At 37.9% G+C, this 20,232-nt stretch overlaps 1 protein-coding gene across 2 annotated transcripts in view; it reads right to left on the reverse strand.

Annotated features, from left to right (window-relative positions):
- Positions 1-12,683: 12,683 nt before the first annotated feature.
- The window catches only part of LOC125394978 (fatty acid desaturase 2-like protein FADS2B), a 35,530-nt gene continuing 27,981 nt past the window's right edge, over positions 12,684-20,232 (reverse strand). The window contains exons 7-12 of one of the 2 annotated variants that reach the window (XM_048426150.3): positions 19,729-19,805; positions 19,456-19,553; positions 18,330-18,426; positions 16,490-16,569; positions 14,993-15,118; positions 12,684-13,786 (exon numbers count right to left, since the gene is read on the reverse strand). In XM_048426150.3, the coding sequence (XP_048282107.2) occupies positions 13,738-13,786; positions 14,993-15,118; positions 16,490-16,569; positions 18,330-18,426; positions 19,456-19,553; positions 19,729-19,805 (527 nt within the window). In that variant the 3' untranslated portion in view covers positions 12,684-13,737. The remainder of the gene's footprint in view (positions 13,787-14,992; positions 15,119-16,489; positions 16,570-18,329; positions 18,427-19,455; positions 19,554-19,728; positions 19,806-20,232) is intronic. The other variant, XM_085680876.2, reaches the window with a different exon arrangement.

Genomic DNA, 20,232 nt, shown 5'->3' on the forward strand with positions numbered 1-20,232 from the left:
TAAAGCAATCCCCAGTGACCTACCACTGTGCCCTTAGATTAACGCATCTCCCAGATCTTACCAGAGAAGCTTCTTTATGCAGTAGATGGCTATGAACACAGAGATCCACAACTTGTGAAGGTCAGAGAATGAGTCTGCAGGGTTCTCAGCCTTAAATAGAACATTCATACCACATCCTTTCCTCCTGTGGCTTAGGGATCATCAAGGAAAAGAGGGCACAAAGCATGTAAGAGGCAGAGGCCGTGGCTGACAATAAGGACGCTGTTTTCAGGATGCAGCAGGACAGTTGTGCAGGTAATCTCACAGCAGTCGTGACAACAAGGACGAGACCTGTGCAAGCTCAAGTCAGATGAAATCCCAGGGTGGAGAGAGGAGGTGGCGTGAAGCCAGCTCTTAGTTGAAGAGCTATTGGTAACTGATAACTTCTGAGCAAGGGGCAGTCAGTGTCCTTTATGCGTGTGGCTCCTGGCCAGCTGACCATGCTTCAGTGGGTGACCTCACATCTAAAAGCATTTGGGTAATGCAAATTGGATTCAATGGGTTTAAAAACATGTGTAAAGGGTGTGGAGCAAGGTTGGGTTTAGAAAGAAAGAGGGTGTGGATTGTGGAGGAGTTGTGTGTGTGTGGGGTGAATATGTTAAAAACATATTGCATGAAATGTTCAAAGAATGAATAGAAAAGGAAAAAGATGCATACGGCATTCCACTTGTTTTCAGGGCTTTTTGTGCCACTATGCTAATGAACATTCTAGTATTGCAGGAGAAGCACAGTTGGGTTCCGAAGAGTAAACTGCACACAGGTGTATGCACTAGTTTTTGATGAAGATAAAAAATTATTGAAAAAGGGGAAATTAGAAAATTGGTAAAATATATAAAAAGGCTATTTCACCAGAGGGATATATGTACAAATATATGAAAACCCGTCAGGCTTATCAGCCATTAGGAAGATGGGAATTATCAACATGATAGGATATCGTCGTCTGAAGTACGATGAGCTATTGCTGCACAGCCATCATCACTGCTAACAAAAACAGTGACAGTACTAAAGCAGGCAAAGACTCAGAGCTCTGGGTCTTTTATAGATGGTTGTGGGCATAGAAAATGACATAATCACTTTGCAAATATAATTTGGTAGTATTTAAAGCATCCAAATGCACAGTCCAGCCCCTGCACTACTAGCCAGTTTTGCTTACACAAAACTTATGCTCTTGTCAAAATGGGAAAATATTTCAAAAAAGCTTCACTGGCAATAATTTAAGCGTCAACAGCTAAAATGTTCTTTAGCAAACTGTTGGTTAAACACATTCCATTATCACACCGTGAAATATCACTTGCAATCTGTGAGAAAGAAACCTGGACAAATCGTGGTTCTCCATGACAACACCTAATTTGCAAAGGTTTGTGTATGTATGATTTGGGGTATAATCTTACCAAGTTGGAAAGGTTTTTAAGATAAAGAAGGGACTAGGGAATGACTTGAGTTAGAACTAGTGATGGTTGGGGTGGTGTGCTTAGGAGGGCAAAGATAAGAGAAGTTTACACGGACTCAGATCTCTGATGGGTATTTGCTAACTTGACTAACATAGCAGCTATAGGAATCTATCTAAAGAAGGGACAAAATGCCGTCTAACCACACGACACTACCAATAACGAAACTGTGGTCTTGGTGCCTACGGTTATTATACAAGATGAAACCGTGGAGGGAGAATCATCCAAAGGTGTAGGTGGGATTTGCTGCATCATCTCTAAAATTTCCTGTGAATCTCTAAGTCTTTAAAACTTGAAAACAGAGTTAGTGGAGAGGCATAGAGTCTGCGGTGCAGTAATGCAAGTATCCAACAAGCAAATTTATGCAGACTTCTCAGCAGAGCGACCAATATTGAGTTGAGCTCATCCAAACGGCTGTGATAACGCATGCCAACCAATGATTAGATGACCCTTTCAATTATTTGTTCATTACTACCTTTCCCAGGAAGCTCTCAGCCACGTGAAAACACCCTCATCACACTGTTACCTCACCCATGGTGGAGTGCAGACCCTGGGCCCTAGGTGATATTCTGGGATTCTTTCTCTGATGCTTTTGTTCTGCGGCTTCCTGTTCACACCGCAGTGATTACAGCTGATGCTGAAGAATGACGTTTGCTCGATTTTACTTACACTGAGTTGATTGCAGATTTTCTCTCTGCGCTTGGTTGAGATGATTGCCGACCAAAGCCTCTGTTTCTTCCTCATCAGAGAGTTTATACCTGGGGCATAAGGGATTTATAACTCTCTTGACAATTTGAGGTCTCCAGGGCTGAATAGGAATTAGATAAACAATAATCATTAGTGATTTTAAAAATTAGCACATAATAATCATCGTAAAGTGTTTTCCTATGATAATTTTGAATACATCTATATCTATGTTTTGATTATGTTTTTTCCTATTAATATCTCTTATTCCCTTCCTCTCTCTCAGTTTATCTTTACATTTAGCAGTTTGCCATTTTAAATGTGTTTGTTCTTGTGTTTGTGTGAATGTGTGCACATATGTGCGTGTGAAGGTGCAGGTACCTGGGCATGAGTAGAGGTCAGAATGGGGCATCAGGTACCTGGCAGCTGGAGTTATTACAGGTGATGTGGGACTCCCAGCTTGTAATGAAGGAGCTTGGACCTGAACTCTCGCCCCCAAGAGCAAGTGCCGTTACTGCTGAACCTCTCCAGTCTTCTCTTCCCTAGCTAGTTATTCCTGATTTAAATATTCTGTAAAAAGCTTTTTATTTGTTACTTTATTTCCAGAAGGTATGCTTCTTTCTCAAGCTACCCACTCTTTAACAACAGCTTTTTATCTCTTGTTATGAATCAAGATCAGCATCTTTTCATATTGTTCAAGGATCTATATTTATAAAGATATTGGTGTAGAAAAAAATAGATGCTTATAGATTCAATACAGAGAAATCAGAATCTAACCTAAATTAAAGGGCATTTTTATTTACCCAGTGTAACAGTGTTGGAAAGTGCTTTGTAACATCACATTGACTGTTGGTATTTATTTTAAAAATCTGCATTTCTTTCTTCTTTCATTTCAACCTTAAATATTCTATGTTTTTTTAAATTCAGCTGTACCAAAGACATGTTTCCACCTGCTTTTTATATAAAATACTTCTTTCTGTGGCTATAATTTTATAGTTTTCTATTTGCTTTTCCTTCTTCTAAATCTCCCATTTACCTCTCACTGAGTTTCTGTAGCTCTCATTAGTGCAAACAATTATTTGTGTGCCCTTTTTAAATGCAGTTGATTTCAGATATCTATTTCTATAAGTGTTTTATGTATAATACTAGAACATACTTTAAGGAGTTCTTCCTTGGGCAGGAAAGAGAAGGAGTAAGATTAATGAGGGGAATTACTGACAAGAATAATTTCTCTGAAGTGCTGAGAATGCTAGACATGTGAGGTGTATTGGGGAAAGAAATACCACTTGAACCATAAGGTAATATTAAAGTGATATATGTATTTATGGATAGATTTGTTCAAAAATTAGAACCAAGTTCACAATAGTCTTCATTGTAGATGATTTAGGAACATTTTATTATTAATATTAATAGATAGCATTAGATAATTTTCTATTAAAATATTTGAAGCAACATTTTTAAAGCTTTATATATGTTTCTTAAATTTTTGAATATCTATAAAGACTTCCTCCTGAGGAACATAAGATGCTTTATAAATGACATTACATGAAAAATCAGTTTCAGGAGTGGATCTTAGTACATTTCTCACAATCTAAGATATTACATATTGATATGCATAGCGTTGATTCATAAATAGCCGAGCATGTTTTCAGATTCAGGATGATTAAGAATGATAGACACAAGTCTATCAGACACTCTAATGTCCCAAGTTTCAAGGCTTTGCATTCAATCCAAATGTCCTCAGTTCTGCAGCTGAATTTGCTGGTTCTTCCTCACTGGCCTTAGTTACTGGACTTCCTGAAGTAATTTTGAATCTATGTTTCATGGTTTTCCTACTTTTCATCCTTAGCCATTGCTTCAGTTCATGTCTTTTTTTTCTCTTTCTTTTACAAGATATGGTTTCTCTGTGTAACTGCCCTTCCCTGACTGTTCTGGAACTCTCTCTGTAGACTAGATTGGCCCCTAGCTCACAGAGATCTGCCTACCTCTGCCTCTCGAGTGCTGGGATTAAAGGTGTGAGCTCATGTCTTTCTCCTTCTGCTTCTCAGTCAATCTCTTCCATACCAGGCTCACTTTTTACAAATATAGACTCTTAAATGTGGTTAGTGATGTCTCTGCTGACTCAGTTCTTTTCATCATTCCCAAGGTCTTTCGACACAAGACTAGACACTTCGGCTCGGTACGCAGGAGCTTTAACAAGTTTCCCACTACGGATTGCACTGCTGCTTCTCCTCAAACCAAAGCGTTTCCTACATTGCACCCTGAAATCTCCTTCCTCACCACTCACCTTCTGAGTGATCAATACTTGTCCTTTGATTTGTCATTGTGGGGAATGTACACCCCCTACTCTTCCTTGTCTTTCCATTTAGTTCCCATAGAGTCTGGGCATAGTTATCCATGGTCCCTATGTGATGATTAGTAAGTGAACGATTTGTTTACATGGGATATTTTACACACATTAAAGGCAAATGTGGTTTTGTGTAACTGTGTGCCCCTGTGGAACTAGCTTTTGTAGACCAGGCTGGCCTTGAACCCACAGAGATCCCCCTGCCTCTGCCTCCCGAGTACTGGGATTAAAGGAGGGCGCCATCACCACCCGGCTGCCTGTGGAGTTTTATGGTTTATAACTAGAATCTTCATCGAATAAATGAGAATAAAAATACACATGATTTGTGAAAGAGAAATACAATCTAATTTTTACTTTTTGATAATAACTGCTGTGAATTGAAAACCAACACCAATGGCAATAATAATAAAGTTTACTGGAGTTTAACATTTCAGGAGCTCATAATCTAAAAGATTTATGTATAGTGTTTTGTTCAATACACAAATAAGTAATACTGTGTCTTAAGGACTGTCAGTACCTGATTTTTACAGATTAGAGATCTGAAACTCAGAGACATTTGAAGGCCCAGTTATAAGGAGTGACTTTAGTGCTTTCTTTAATATGTAAAGCACTCTGTGTCATAAGTGTTGTTCAGATCTGCATTTTACAGATAAGGGATTTGAGTCTCAGGCTTGAAGTAACTTGCCCATGTTCACACAGATAGCACCTATCGGAGCTAGAATTTAGGGACTTCACAAGCTAAGCAATAGCCAAATTTGATAACTGTAGACAAAGTACTACAAGCAACTCATGGCTGCTGGGAGAAGGAGAATTGACCTTTCCCAAGGATAAGGCTCCTTATTGGTTGTCCAATACAGATTGATCAGTCCTGAAACCATATACACATAAACAACAAAACTAGACTCAGCTAGTTGCATATATATACATATATATGCATGTATATATACATATACATGTTTTAATATATAAACTATATTGTATCATAAGAACTGTTAGTATCTACATTTTACAGATAAGGTATCTGAGATCTAGAGACATTTGAGGGCACCAGTTTGAAAGAATTGATTTGTATTGCTTTCTTATGTGTGAACCACTATGTCAAAAGTATTATTTGTATCTGCATTGTGCATATTTTTGTAACAATAATAATCAGAGAAAAAAAGAGGCTATTAGCTTGAGGGGGGAACAAATGGAAGAGTTTGAGGAAGGATAAATGGGATGGGTTGGAGGGAGAAAAGGGGGGGAAGCTGTATAATTCCATTTCGGTTAAAAGCATGATAAAAACAATTATTCAAATGAAAAAGAATGCAGCTATCTTCAGTGTCTCTGACAGGGAACATAAACTAAGTGATCCCATGTTAAATACTTCATGCTATAGCTCGACCTTGAGGTAGATCGATTCCCAGCTTTCTAAGAAACCACCATATTGATTTCCAGAGTGGTTATACAAGTTTGCACTCTCACCAGTAATAGATGAGTGCTCCTCTTATTCTACATCCTTGGCAATATGAGTTGTCACTTGTGTTACTGATATTAGCCAATCTGACATTTGTAAAATGGAATCTCAAAGTTGTTTTTATTTGTAGTTTACTGATGGCTAAGATTGTTGAACATTTCCTTTTATGAGGTTTATCCACTACTGTAAGATTGATTATTTTTTATTTCTTCTTTTAAAACAATCTTCATTTTACATAAAATCCTAGTTCTTCCTCCCTCCCTTCTGCTCCCCCTACCTTTTTCTACCCCCCATCCACCCCTCAGAGTAGGTAAGACCTCCCAGAGAGAGTCAACAAAATCTAACACATCACTTTGATTGCTTTGAGGCAGGAACATGGCTCTCCCCACTATATCTAGGCTGAGTAAGGTATCCCTCCAGAGAGAATGGGTTCCAAAAAGCCAGTTAAGGCACTGGAGATAAATCCTGGTCCCACTGCCAGTGGCCACACAGACTGTTCAAGCCACACAACTGTCACCCACACTCAGAGGGCCTCATTTGGTCCATGCAGGTTCCCCATCTGTTAGTCTAGGACAGAGTCAGTGTATTTTTAAAGTATTTCTCAGCTGTTTAGCCATTTGGGTTTTATCTATTGGGAATTCTCTGTTTAGAACTATATACTTTTTTAAATTGGATTTTTTGGGTACACACATTGAAACAGTTCTACCTGAGCTAATGGCAGCTTGCCAACTCCGCTGGACTGGGAAGGAACAAGCATAGGACCAAACTAGTCCTATGTGGTTGACAGTTGCATAACTGAGCAAGGTATCAACCAAAGAAAATAGGTTCTTACATTTTCTGGGAAAGAATATTTCTCAGCATTCTTTAGACTTTGTCTAAGGCTGAGGTCTTGTGACCTCTACTTTTTTAGGTTAGCGACATTATTGGAACTGGGCAGGTTGTGTGTGTGTGTGTGTAGTATTTGTGTAAAACTGAAAAAAGAGGGCACAAATTTTAAGGAGAAGAAAGGGGATGTGCAGTACATGGCAGGGTCTGGAGGGAGGAAAGATGATTCTCATTTGTGTCAAGTGGACAAAAAAACTAACCAGGAGACAAGGTCACATATGCCTATTTAATTCTTTGAACTAGAATTTGTTTCTATCTCGGGCACTTAGCATTGGCCTCTGATGATGTCAGACTCGTTTGGTGTTTTCCTCCTTAACTACTCTCCTGATGATGATGGACTATTATTATTGGATCTTTTGAGACAAGGTCTTACTATGCACCCCTTAACTGTTTGGAATTTCCTATGCAGACCATGCTGGTCTCTAACTCTTAGACCTCCCCTTTCAAGTTCTAGAATTAAAGACTTTTGCCACCAGGCCTGACAAGCATCCTGATTATGAAAATCCTGACATTGTTCTTTATTTTCTTCATATTTGATTATTTTGATTTTCTTTCACTAACATGTTGATTAATGGCTCCCAGAATTTGCAGAGTTTCCTGCTGCTTTCTTTTTATTCAAGTGAATACCTGACCATGCAGGTGCTCAAGAAATATTGTCCAATGAAAGAGAATAATTAAAATACATGAAAGATACATAAACACATGCAAACTAACACACACACATATGTAAATCTGTATGAAAGTTTGTTCTGCATTGAATTAATTGGTCTTAAAGGGAAGGCAACTGCATTATCATTCTTTAGAAATAAAACTGCAACATGCTTTTATACCATTTTTTTTTTACTAAAAAGGAGAAAATACACCATACCATTTGAATTACCTGAAGCTTATTTTCTTTAAAAGTAATCCCTGGAAATTTACTTTGAAATGCATAAAATAGAATGTGTTAGTAGGTAGATTGAGATGTGGTTAGATAGAGAGATACAGGATGAAAAAGTTTGCTAAAATATTGATCTTGAAATCATTTGATAGCTACAGGAATGTTCACTGGAAAATTCAATTTTTTCTGGTTCCAAGCTTTCATAAGCAACCCTGGAAAAGAAAAAAATACTCAAGCATATTCACACTTTCAACAGAATTTAAATCCAAGATTCTGTAATTTCTGCACTCCTAAAATTGAACGCAGAGAGTAGTTGGTTATCGTGGAGGCATTTAAGACAGTTCTTTATTGTATATTAACCAACAAACAGTATTCTTATGTTTGTTAAGACTTGTTAGAATAACAACTGGACACTTATATTGTTAACCAGGAGTTGGGTAGCTAGAACATTGGATTTCTTCTATCCTTTCAAACTAAGATCTGCATTTGGGTTCCAGGGAACTGAGTACAGTCAGAAACTGTAGGTGGCTCATAATTGATACTTGTTGCAACTGGAAAATTCATGTTCTTATTTGTGATTCATAATCCTCTCATTTAAAGAAAGTATCCTCATCCTTGTAAAGATGAGTCAGTGGCTTTCTATCCTGTCGGTCTGTGTACTTATCTCCTCTTTCCATATTGGTAGTTGTACTGTGGGGGAAACCCCTGATTATAATAATTACAATATGAATCTAAGGGTGTTCCCACTAGGCAGCCATTCCACTTGCCTGACTTTTGATGATTACAGTCATGCTAGTAGTGTGTATAGGCACATAATATTATGCATCATACATAATTTACAGACATGGAGATTGAGGTAAGTGATCTTGATAATTTCACTGTATAGTATAAAACTAATGACTTAGAATTAGAATTCAAGTTCCTGGAGCTAATTCATTTACCTAACAGAAAAACCTAGTCAAATTGTCATTGCTTAATTATTTTAAGCAAAAATAACAAGGAGCTAGGATATGTAGGAAAACCATCCAAATATCGTGGGTATGGTGAGCCCACAAGACTATACAGCAGAAGCAGAGGTGACAAACCTGTAGGCAAATCCATAGGAATGTGATCCGCTGGAGAACCTGTACTGCAGAGCTTCAGGAATGCTTGTTTGCGGATAGTCACTGTCAATTCTGTGAAAACCTTGTTAAGCCATGACTTTCCTTCCCTTCAAAATGGGATCCATTCCCCAAATATTCCAGCAGTATATAAATCATTTGTTAAAATAAATTCTACCTGTATGGGCAACTGCGTACCTTTGTCACACCTTGAAGGCCTGGTGTGAAAGCATTCGCTCACCCAAATCTTTGCTCTCATAGTCAAATCTACATAAGACTAGCTCCTCTCCTGCCTGCTATCCTATTGACAGGACTTCCACAAAGAAAGGAGACCTAGGAAGGAGGAACTGAGCAGAGGGACAGTACATCTGGGTGGTCCCTGAATTTTCTAGCAGCAGACTCAGGAAGGTGTAGTCTACTGGACTTTTGCTCTAACCTAACAAGCTACTAATATTCTGTATTTGTTCTTCACCTTGGTTTCAATTAACATAAGGTCATAGCCAGGGAAAGTAACTGTTTATGCCTTTAGATTCCTTTTAACCCAGAACAGCTAGACACTGATGCAAATCGAGCACCTTGTCTTCCTCCTAAGCCAACAAATCGCTATGGTTACCAATGCTGCTTCCCAATCACTGGTGAAGAAAGCAAGTGTTCAGAGTGCAACAGCCCTGTTGTGTTTTTCTACAATTATTAATCATAAACTTCTAGTTACACTTAAAAAATGTGGTTAGTGCACAGAAACTTCTTAGAGTTTTTACTGATTCTTAACTAATCCTCCCAGTATCTGCAGGTGAGCTTCACAGCCACGTCCCCTTTGAAACCTTGTCAGATGCACAGGTTTCTGCAATTCTGTGAAATGCATGCTTGTTAGCTATCTGTATATAAACTGGAAATCGTGTGGGATGAGTAGAACAGCAAGAGAACAACAAGAAACATCGAGAGCGCATTGGAGAAGGCATAGAAAGAATAATGAGACAATGACAAAAAGGACTTCAGAGAATTTACTTACTCTCAGACCTAATCAGCCAGTGTTTGCCTGCTATAGTGAAACTTTCTGAACCCTGAGAGGTTTAGTGGGTTTATCCCCAACATAAACCTCTGTTCGTGGGGATTATGGATTTAGCTGGGTTGATTCATGTTTGTTACAAATCCTTAGATCACTCGCCCTTTCTGCTATTCTATATTTAATGCAGGATCCGCCATTCTGAAAGGTTAAGGCCCAGCTTGAGTCTCTCCATGGGAAACTATCCTGATATTTAAAAGCTGTTGTGTGGAGGTCAACCAAGATGGACCTTTCCTGTGCCGTTCCTGGTACCTACCGCATGATCCTTTCGTGCCTCCTGTGTAGCTCTGCATTCTGGTGAAGCACATTGATACAGAGGGCTAAGTGGTATTCTGTGTCTGCCATCAGCTTTCAGAAAGATGTCAGAAATATTCTAAAGATGTTCATATCTTTGAACGCCTCACTGAGCTCCCCTTCACTGGGGTTTCTTGGCATGGGAATGAATGGACATCGAGTGTGGAGTCATACATTCCTAGATCTGAAACCTACTCCACCAATTTATGAATTCATACAAAATGCTCATTATCTCTAGGTGTCATATTTTTCATTTTTATAAGGAAATTAACAGTAGCATCTGTCATATAAGGCTGTGGTAATAAATGGAACAATGCCCATTAAATATTATAGCTCATTACCCAATGCCTTGAACCATCAGAAAGAAGTTTGTGGAGTTTGTGTCTAAAATAATTAAATTTATGATATCAAAAGATATTTGTTTTTCATCTTCATTGCAGAAATATTCAGTATAGTTAAGATGTGTAATTAACCTGAATATTCATCAGTAGATTAATGAATTAAAATGAGGAACATATGTACAAAGAATGTTTCCAGCTTCAGGAGAGCAGAGAATCATGCAATAAACAATAGTGTGAATTAATCTCAAAGATAACACACTAAATGAAATGAGAACTTAAAAGATATAGCACCATTTTATTTTTTAAATATTTATTGATTAGCTCATTCCCTTGTGTGTGCACAATGTGTGCTAGCAATGTGTGGCATTAAGGAACAGCTTGCTGGGGTTCTCTTGACCGTGTGAGACTCAGAGATTGAATTCAGAGTGCCAGTCTTAGTGGCAAGTACCTTTACCCACTGAGCCATCTTACTGACCCTAGAAATTCTTCTTAGATACTCAGTAAATCTTATTTCTATCTGATTGGAAGGGATTACATTAACATATTTTTGAAATCAGAAAAACCTTGCATCATGAAAAATGTTAATGGTACTCTAGCTACAGAGTAATTTTAATTTGTCTTGTATGTTGCCAATCAATAAAATTATCATCTTTCTGAATTCTGAATCGAATAATTTTATTTCCCACTGATGATGTTGGCGTTTGTGTTTGGTGAGGTGTTGGCTGTGTTTATTTTTCTCGTTTAATTGTTCCACAGAGGTAGAGAACCGAAGCATGCTGTTTTTGCAACTCCTCTGATGAATGATCGCAGGATGGGAGAACTGGTTCTGTAGGTAACTTTACCTCTGCCCTTCATGCTCCAGGGATCGGATATGCGGGTCAAAAAGTAAAAGTGGCTTAACTATCCTGGTTCTGGAGTCTTTAAATGAAATGACCTTGAGAGATATATTATAGGCCTACTTTTTAGCAGATTCCCAATGTCTGACTTGTTCTATCCCCTCACATTTTACCCAGCTGAGCTGTCATTCATCTCCCTTCTTACTGTCACATCTTTTTCACACCATCCCCTAGCCTCAATTTTATTTCTATAACTTCCTAGGTTCCTTTTCTAACAACTCTTATGAATTGTCATATAGCATATGGCTTAGTGTATTTTTTTGGGCAATGTTCAGAAATATAGAGCATCATATTGAATCACTAAAAAAGTTTCACACTGACAAGCTGTGTAACTTATAAGATGTACATAAATTCTTAGAACAACACAAATTAACAAAATTGGAACATGTAGAATTGGAAATATAAAAGATTAATAAGAAGTAAAGATATCAGAGTAGGCTGGTAACTAAAACCTTCCAAGAAAGAAAAGCCCAGGACTCTCTGACTAGATCTATTTCTTATTTATTTAATTAATTTTACATTCTCCCTAATATAGTCCCTCTACATTTCCTAACATTTCTTTAAAAATTCACAGTAATAAAACGTTTGCAGAATTTCGAGGGTAGCCAAGTTTTAATACTGACTAGGAATTCCTCTGAGGTAATTAGATTTGGACAGCAAAAGCTCTTTGCTTTTTCTAAGGACCCCCCCCCCAAAAAAAAGGAGCCAAGAAAAAGCAGGGCTTGAGAGCATCTAGGAACTGAACCAGGTACACCTAGGGACACCCACCAAATTACGATTTCACCCCACATGCATGTCTAAGTGTAGGCAGGAGAAATTACCCTTGGCTCTACTAACACTGGGAAGAAGCGCTGAGTCAACAGAGTTCTGAATTCTTCTCATCTTCTTGCTCAAATTTCCCATTGGACATTATGATTCATAATCATAACTCTCTTCTCCAGAGAGTTTATTCCTATTTTCTTACCTTTGGTATGTGTGTTTGTGAACCCTCAGGAACAGTGAGGAATTGAATGTGCTGTTCTTTGCAGGGAATTCAATCATGATGCAAACAAGTCTGGAATATTTTTAAGACCTTTGGGAGAGTGAATAACATGAAAGCCCACTGAAGACTTCAGACAACAGATCAGCAGCAACACTGGCTTGCTTAGAGCTACAGAAGAAAGCCTTGTCCTAGCATATTGTCTCTCTACAAGTAAAATCAAGTTTTATAATATCCTTTATGTATAGTTTAACAAAAGAAGCCAGTCTGGTATGGAAAATGTCCATTTATTAGTGTGTGCCTTTTGGTAACTGACAGGCAAAAGATTCTAAGAGATCACTACAAACAATTATCAACGAGTCAGAAAATCTGTAAAAGGAGGGCAAGTTCCTAGAAATGTGAGCTGAAACCAAGACTGAACAAAAAGAATAAAAATAGTGATCACTTGTGAAATTCACTCATGAGAGAGAAAATGGTTACGAGTAGGCTTAATTTGCTGATAAACTTGAGAAAATGACTTGATATACCTTATAGTTTTTTCCTTTACCCAAGTGATCCAGTAAGTGATCCCCATTTGGGGGCTTTTGTTTTGTTGGGTGGAGAGTAAGAAACCTAGTCCTATATTCAAGAAACACTATATTCTTTAGTAAAACAGAAGCACCTGTAAACAGATAATCTTCATCAGTTGTTACTGGGATTGGAGTTTGTTAATTCTTTTAGGAGACTTTAGAGAAATTCTAATTTCTCCACAGAGAAACACATGCATGTGTACACTAACTACACACATGTTAGCCACAATACAGAAAATCCTAGGTGAAGATGAATATATGAAGATAGTTTAATGTTAATTATGACCAATGTTTGAAGAAGTTCACTTATCTGAAAGGAAGTAAGCAAAAATTTGTACTTCAGAAGGAATGCCTTAAATAAAAAAATTCTCTTCTAAGAACCATTACACTGATTTCCAGTGGACTTTGCCAGAGATCTTTATTACTTTTCTCATTTCCATTTATGTCCACATCATCTTGTACTCCATGTGGAAACAGTCTCGCCTGGTCTATTGGAACAAAGTCCAAAATCCTACTGAAAAAGTAGAAACAGTGAACGACCATTTCCCTTTGGTTAGTCTGACCAAAGTTGCCTGTGTCTCTTCCTTCTTTCAGTAATAGAGGAGACCTTCATAGTTTACAGGTGTCTTTGGGAATTCACATTCCTTGCACACTCAGTTATGCCATCATTACTAGTTAATTCTCAGTTATTCAGAGAAAAGCTCTTGCACGGCCACCACCCCCCTCTAGAGATACCAATATGTGCACAACTCTCCATCATTCATAGTAAGCTTCCATCCAGAGTGCAGCAGATTTCTTTAAGGACCTAGAGGAGTAAACAAAATTGTCAGAAAATAAAACTCGATGCAAAGGAATTTCACTTGAAAATTTTTTGGGTGCTTTGCTTGTTTTAAGAAAATGTAGTTTCTAGCCACATTTGATAAGTGTCACTGTCTGTTCATCAGAGAAGGGCATCAAATGCATTGAATTCCTTTCAGCAGATGAGTTTGGCTTTCTTCCAGGGAAGTTTGAGCTTTGTTTTTATTTTATTATTTTCTATACCATATACTTAAATATCAACTTATACCATATTCACCTGCCTATCTATTTTATAAGAGAAGATGTATTTCTAGGATCTTCCTAGGTAATATCAAAGGACACAGAAACAAATAACTATCCATATACACTCTTGGCCTTAACTGAAAGATAAGCATTAAATAATTGTTTACTCAGCAAGCTCTTTAATCAAGGTTATGACAAAGACTGTGATAAGGATAGATTTATTTGGTCTTGAGACCAGTGAAGGCTGGCGTAAGAGAAAAATTGCAATGAACCTTAGAGAGTGATAAGGAACTGAAAAGTAGTTTTGAAGCGTGTTGCAGACCAAAGAAACATGGCAAAGGGATGAGATACTAAGGCATAGGAAGTTTTGGGGCAACTGAAGGTAGACCAGATATCCGCATGACAAAGAGGAAGAAAGATGTGGAGAAACTGACAGAGGCAGATGAGATCAGATGTGACCATGATGGCCTTTACATTATCCCTCCAATATTTTAAAAAAAGGAACATTATTAAACTCAGGCCAGTGGTTGTAAATTTGTCCTGCAGGAAAATGCATATATATGCACATGAATTTGCTGCTAGATTCACTAGGCATGACTGGCTACCCAGACTGATTCATGCCATTAAATCACTCTAGGTGGTAACAATTTCTCCAGTGAATCAAAAGATTTGATGGTAGTTCCTATCATGTTAAAGTCTAAAGCATGTCCAGAGATCTATAGGGAATACAAAGACAAATCCTACATAACCATGATTTCAAGAAATTTGAACTATGTAGGACATGGGTATTTCTACTAAAAAATACCTAGAGTCTAGTAGCGAAGTAGTAGATATTTATATGTCATTATTATTATCAATACTGGTGTCTCTTAATGAATGAATGGTCATAGGATGAAAGATTCAAAAGTTTCTGAAAAGCTTGGAAGAAAGGGAAATTAGATCTATGAGCAAAGATAAATTATGTTATTACCTGATAATATCTCCAAATGCCTTCAATATGGGTTTATTTATATACTGCAATCCATGCTTGGCACACAGTGACTTTACCAGTGGTGCCACTTTATGATAATTATGGCGTGGCATTGTTGGGAAGAGGCTAAGAAAACAAACAGGAGATGTGAAACTTACACCTGAAGAGAAACACAAAGAAGTTTATTTATTTCTAAATAAACTCTCACCAATAATGCAGAACCAACCTTGACCTTGTACAAGCTTTCTAGCAAGCCAGATTGCCTACTTGCCTAACTTTTATCTTTCAACATCTCTGTAAGTCATATGGATGGCAAGTATTTGGGAAGTGCTGAGAGAATAAATATTAACTCTATTTAATACGCTTAGTTTTGGTCAGGTCAAATGAGAATATGGATTAGCTAACATTTTGAATTACCTAGGAGAGCAAAAGATTACATCTTTCCCATTCTTGACTCTCTTCTATTCTTCCTATGTAAAACCTGTTTGTTTAATCATCAAGTATTCATTCATTTAGGTCTAGCTGTGATATTTAAAAGTAAGTTGGTCCTGCCTCAAGCGATGTTACATACTTTGTCCTCTGAGGAGTGGATGAGGGTGGGGTGGAAGAAAGGTGGGGAAAGTGGGAGATGGGGAGGGAAAGGGAACTGGGATTGTTATGTAAAATAAGATTGTTTTAAAAATAGAAAAATTGGAATGCAAAAAAAACTTCTCTTATTGGAATTTGTGGCAAGAAGTTATGACTTTTATCTAAGGTTTGGCCCTAATTAGGCAGGTAATCTTCCTGGATCTGAATGCTTTCTTTAATAATACATGGATTGTGGTTCTCCTTTTCCTAGGGTGTTCAAGGATTGACTAAGAATAAAGAATGAGAAAACAGCATTGAGAGCAAAAGAGTTTCTTTCTCTAACTCCTAGATGCAGCTTCACAGAAGGAATCATGAGAAGTGTCTTGCTGCACATTCTGGGGAAAATCAGCTACCCAAGTATTACCACTTTCCCTTTCCCTACTGCATCTCCACTTAACTGACTGATTGGGAAAGTATCTACAGATTCACCTGGGAATTGCAAAAGTGACTGGATTTCATTGATTATTATTTAATGATAGTTACATTCATATACTTAAATTTCAATAAAACGTGGTTACTCGGTGCTATACTTTTTCTTAGGTTTATTAGCAAATAAAATATGCATGGACGCATGCACTCCTCCATCCACAGACCTCCCTCCTTCCTGACCTATAGATGTCACCAGTTCTCAGTACTCATAATATATGGAAGCAAAGCTACTGGTCCATTTCTGTAATTCCACTTCGCTTTCCACAACCTTTACATTTCCCCTTCTTTCCTTCTCAAACCAATCACTGGCACTGATGGCCAGCAGTCTTTAGAGAACCTAGGTTAAGCTTTTTAATTCTCTGAGGCTCTTCAGTGAACCTTTGCTGACTCTGCTATATTGGGTCAGCCCTTGCTCCACAATGGATAATATGTATCACTTACTGATGTTCAATTTGGAAGTTCAAGTGCCCAGTGAACCAATCATTGAAAAAGGACTGTTCAATATTACAGGTGGCCACAATCTGTAAAGAAATATTTTTCATTAGCTGTAAGTGAGCTCAAGTGTTAAAAATGCTACTTCTTTCATGGAACCATCTATTAACCCAGGGTTGTTATTTGCTTATTTTTAGTAACTATGAGTGATACACAACAAAGTCCCACCCTTCATGAAGTTTACCATTTGAAACACACTAAAATATTTTGCTAAGAAGGAATATATATAATTGAAGGAGAAAATGTCACAGCTATTCCTTAGACACAGAAGGGTAAGAATTGAGATGAATTTTTTGTTGTTGTTATTGTTGTTTGCTTTTTTAGAAATGTTGTGGAAAATATATGGTTAGGACTTGAGGTATTCTGAGTGAGATGAAATAATAAAATATACAGTAATATATACAATAATAATAAAGTCTACAATGAAATTACATGGTTAAAGTACCAGGTAGGAACATGTTTACAACATGGGAATGTTTTAAAAGCCCTACTTTATAATATATCATCAAAAAAGTATTAATACTCACATAAATGAAAGGTCAAGGGTTCTGGAAAACAATTGACATAAGCAAGTATATAAATCTAACATGTATGTGGAAGCACCTAGTCTAGCTAATGACTAAAGAAATCAGTAAAAACTAGAAGATACAGAAGTAGTTCTTTGGCTGAACGCCCGAGAACCATTCTTCAACTGTAAGGGGTGAGGTTCTCTGAGTTTGTGTATGAGCCTGGAAAAAGCAAGATAAGGACCAAATTCCCCATTACTGTAACAAAGCCAGTAGAAAAGACCATGAGTTAGGAGGCAGGAATGTTTTGGGTGAGCCATCACTTTGCTCAGCAGTAGCTGCATGTGTTGTGAACACACCATGCTCCCTCTCTGAAATGTGTGGTCCATATAGAGAAATCATCATTTCTAGGTGTACAACTTCCTGGTGTTGTACACATTCCTGGTGTACAACTCATCCTATAATTTTGAGTCTTATATTTACTTGAAAGGCTTTGTTACATGAGTGATTAGAATAGGAAGTCAGCACACATTTTCTATAAATTCCCAGGTAATTAATCTTAGCTTTATATTTTTTTAAACACCTGTTTCTTACTAAAATAGAATTATAGCGCTTTCCCCCTTCCTTTTCCTTTTACAGTCCTTCCCAAATACCCTCCCCCAACTCCTTCCATGCCCCACTCTATTTCCAAAGTTATAGCCTTTTCCTTTGATTACTGTTGTTACATATATATGTCCATGTATGCACAAATATATGCATTATTGTTTGTGTATATATAGTTTCAGGCCTAGTCACGTTGTATTGAATAAGGGAGTAGTTTATAGCTTCAATGTAAATTTCTTCATTTTATCATTAGTAATTTTGTCATAGCAAGGAAGTGGCCATGAATAATATATAAATAACTGAACATGATAATGCCTCAATCAAACTTTATATGTACAAACAATCAGTGAGTCAGATTCGCCTGCTAGATATCGGTGACTGACTTGTACTTTGTCCGCAAGATTCTATAATTAAACTGCCTAGATTTAAAAGCTGCTACAATCACTTATTAGTTGTGTGCCCACATACAAGTTACCAGCCTTTTTTTGCAAGTCAACTTTATCATTTTGTAAGGTGAAAATCATCATTATGTCCTCCTTCTGAGGTTAAATGCAAACCATTGCACAGTGCCTGTCCTCGGGGAAGTGCTTTATGAAGGCAAGTTATCATTATTATTTAAGGCAAGCAGATTTTAAGACCGTCTGGTTAGAAGGATTGTCCCTTGGGAATGCCATCATCACCTGAGTGCTGAGCCAGTCGTGGTTCTCATCTCGGCTTATTTTCATTGGTATGTGACTCATCTGGGTAACATAGGCAATCCAGGGGCTCTCCATAAACCTTTGGAGGAATACAAAGTGGTCTTGGTGACTCCTTTGGTATGTTTTAGTTGAAATCACTGAGTTTGCATGACCTCCGACTGAAGTGGCCAAACACTGGAGACAATGAAAGAGGTTCTAAGGTTCTAGCAGCTGTCCATTTCCTCTTTGAATGCCAAGTCTCACTAGTGTTGACACACAAGTACTTGACAACATGCTTTGTTCCACTTCCTAACTCACGGGAGCACTGCCTGTGAACAGTCTACTCTTGCTTTGGTGCAAGGATGAAATATACCAGTGGCTGAGTGCTTGCCTGGCATGTGTTAAGCCCAGTTCAATTCCCAGTTCAAGAAAAGAAAATTACCATGTTCTCTAAGGGCATTTGTAAAGTAATTGACAGCTTGCCATCAGATAGAGCTGGGTTCAAGTTCTGTCTTGGCACCTTTCTTGGCCCTTACTTGTTTTGCTACCTTAGGCAAGTGATTTAATCTCTCCAAGCTTCAGTTCCCTGAGCGGAAAGAAAGAAAGATGATACTATCTACATCAAGACTGTGTGTGGATTACATCAAACAAAGCAAAGACTGTCAAGCCTTTAACCAGCTGTCTGATGCACAGTTGCTCTCATTTTCCTTATAACTAGTAGGTGTTTAATGTAACAATGCAGCTGAATAAGAAAGAAACAAATTGGGAGTCTGGGAAGGGCTATGTATGCAAAATAGTGGTTTGAAGCCCTTTTGGTTTCATTTCTCGTCATGATAGAGCTTAAAATTTTTCTTGCTTCATGATGATTGTTGACAGAGTTTATGGTATCAAACCACTTAAGCTACAATGGCCTCAGGGAACAACTGGCATGGCTTAGTTGGGAATCTAAGAAAGAAGGGGAGATTCAACCGGGACAAGGAGCTTGTGTTGTTCAATCCTTTAAACTACCGCCTTTCAGCTAGCTTTCAAACTTCTCATGGTAGTGGGCCATGCTGTTATCATATTTTACTAACTACAAATGTTTCTGATAAAAAAAGCAAGGTTATAGAAATAAAAAAAATATTCTTACTTGACCAAATATATGAGCAACACCGTTCCAAAAATTCCATAGAAAGGGCCAAATGTGATGAAATACCGAATGTAAAAGCTGCTGACCCAAGCAATGTCCTGTGGAGATAAGCATTTCAGTGAGAAGTCTTAAACATGGTTTCAGATCCTGTTCTTTGGATACTTTCTCAATCAGATGTCCTGTTACTTGAGTAAGCTACACCTGGAGAAGCCTCGGCACTTTCAACTCTTTTTCTAGCTGGTCTAGGTTTCGAAGATGGGATAAGTAACTCACCGCCCAGTACTTTCGAAGGTACATCACTTGCATGGATTGGAGATTGAAGTAGACAGGCATGAGGAGGGGAAGAGCAACTGAAAGAGATCAGAAAGAAATTTGATGGATAAATGAGCAATGTGAACTCTGGTGCAAGTCAGTAGGCATTTGTCTACTCTACATGCCCTTCCTAGAGTGTTGGCTTTGGGAAGGGTTGATACCCAGAACCACATTCTGGACTCCACTGGGCTTTTACACGTTAGGGACGGGGGGTGGAGGAGGAGGGGGAATAATTTGGCCAACAATTTCAGGTGCAAGTTTCCTGAAGTAACTAATGAAATTGTGTAGGTGAGAGTCATTCTGATAGACACTTCCCCAATCTTCTTTTGTGATCTTTCAAGGTTTTCTTAGGTTCTGGAGTCTTTTAGGCCCTCTAAGTCCTCAGAGATTGATTCTGTCACAATACTTCAGTATGCCAGGAATGAAGTCCGTGTACTCATTTTCTGCACAAAGAGATATCTACCT

This window comes from Myodes glareolus, chromosome 21 (genome assembly GCF_982192425.1).
Source record: "Myodes glareolus chromosome 21, mMyoGla1.1, whole genome shotgun sequence".
Lineage (NCBI taxonomy): Eukaryota > Metazoa > Chordata > Mammalia > Rodentia > Cricetidae > Myodes > Myodes glareolus.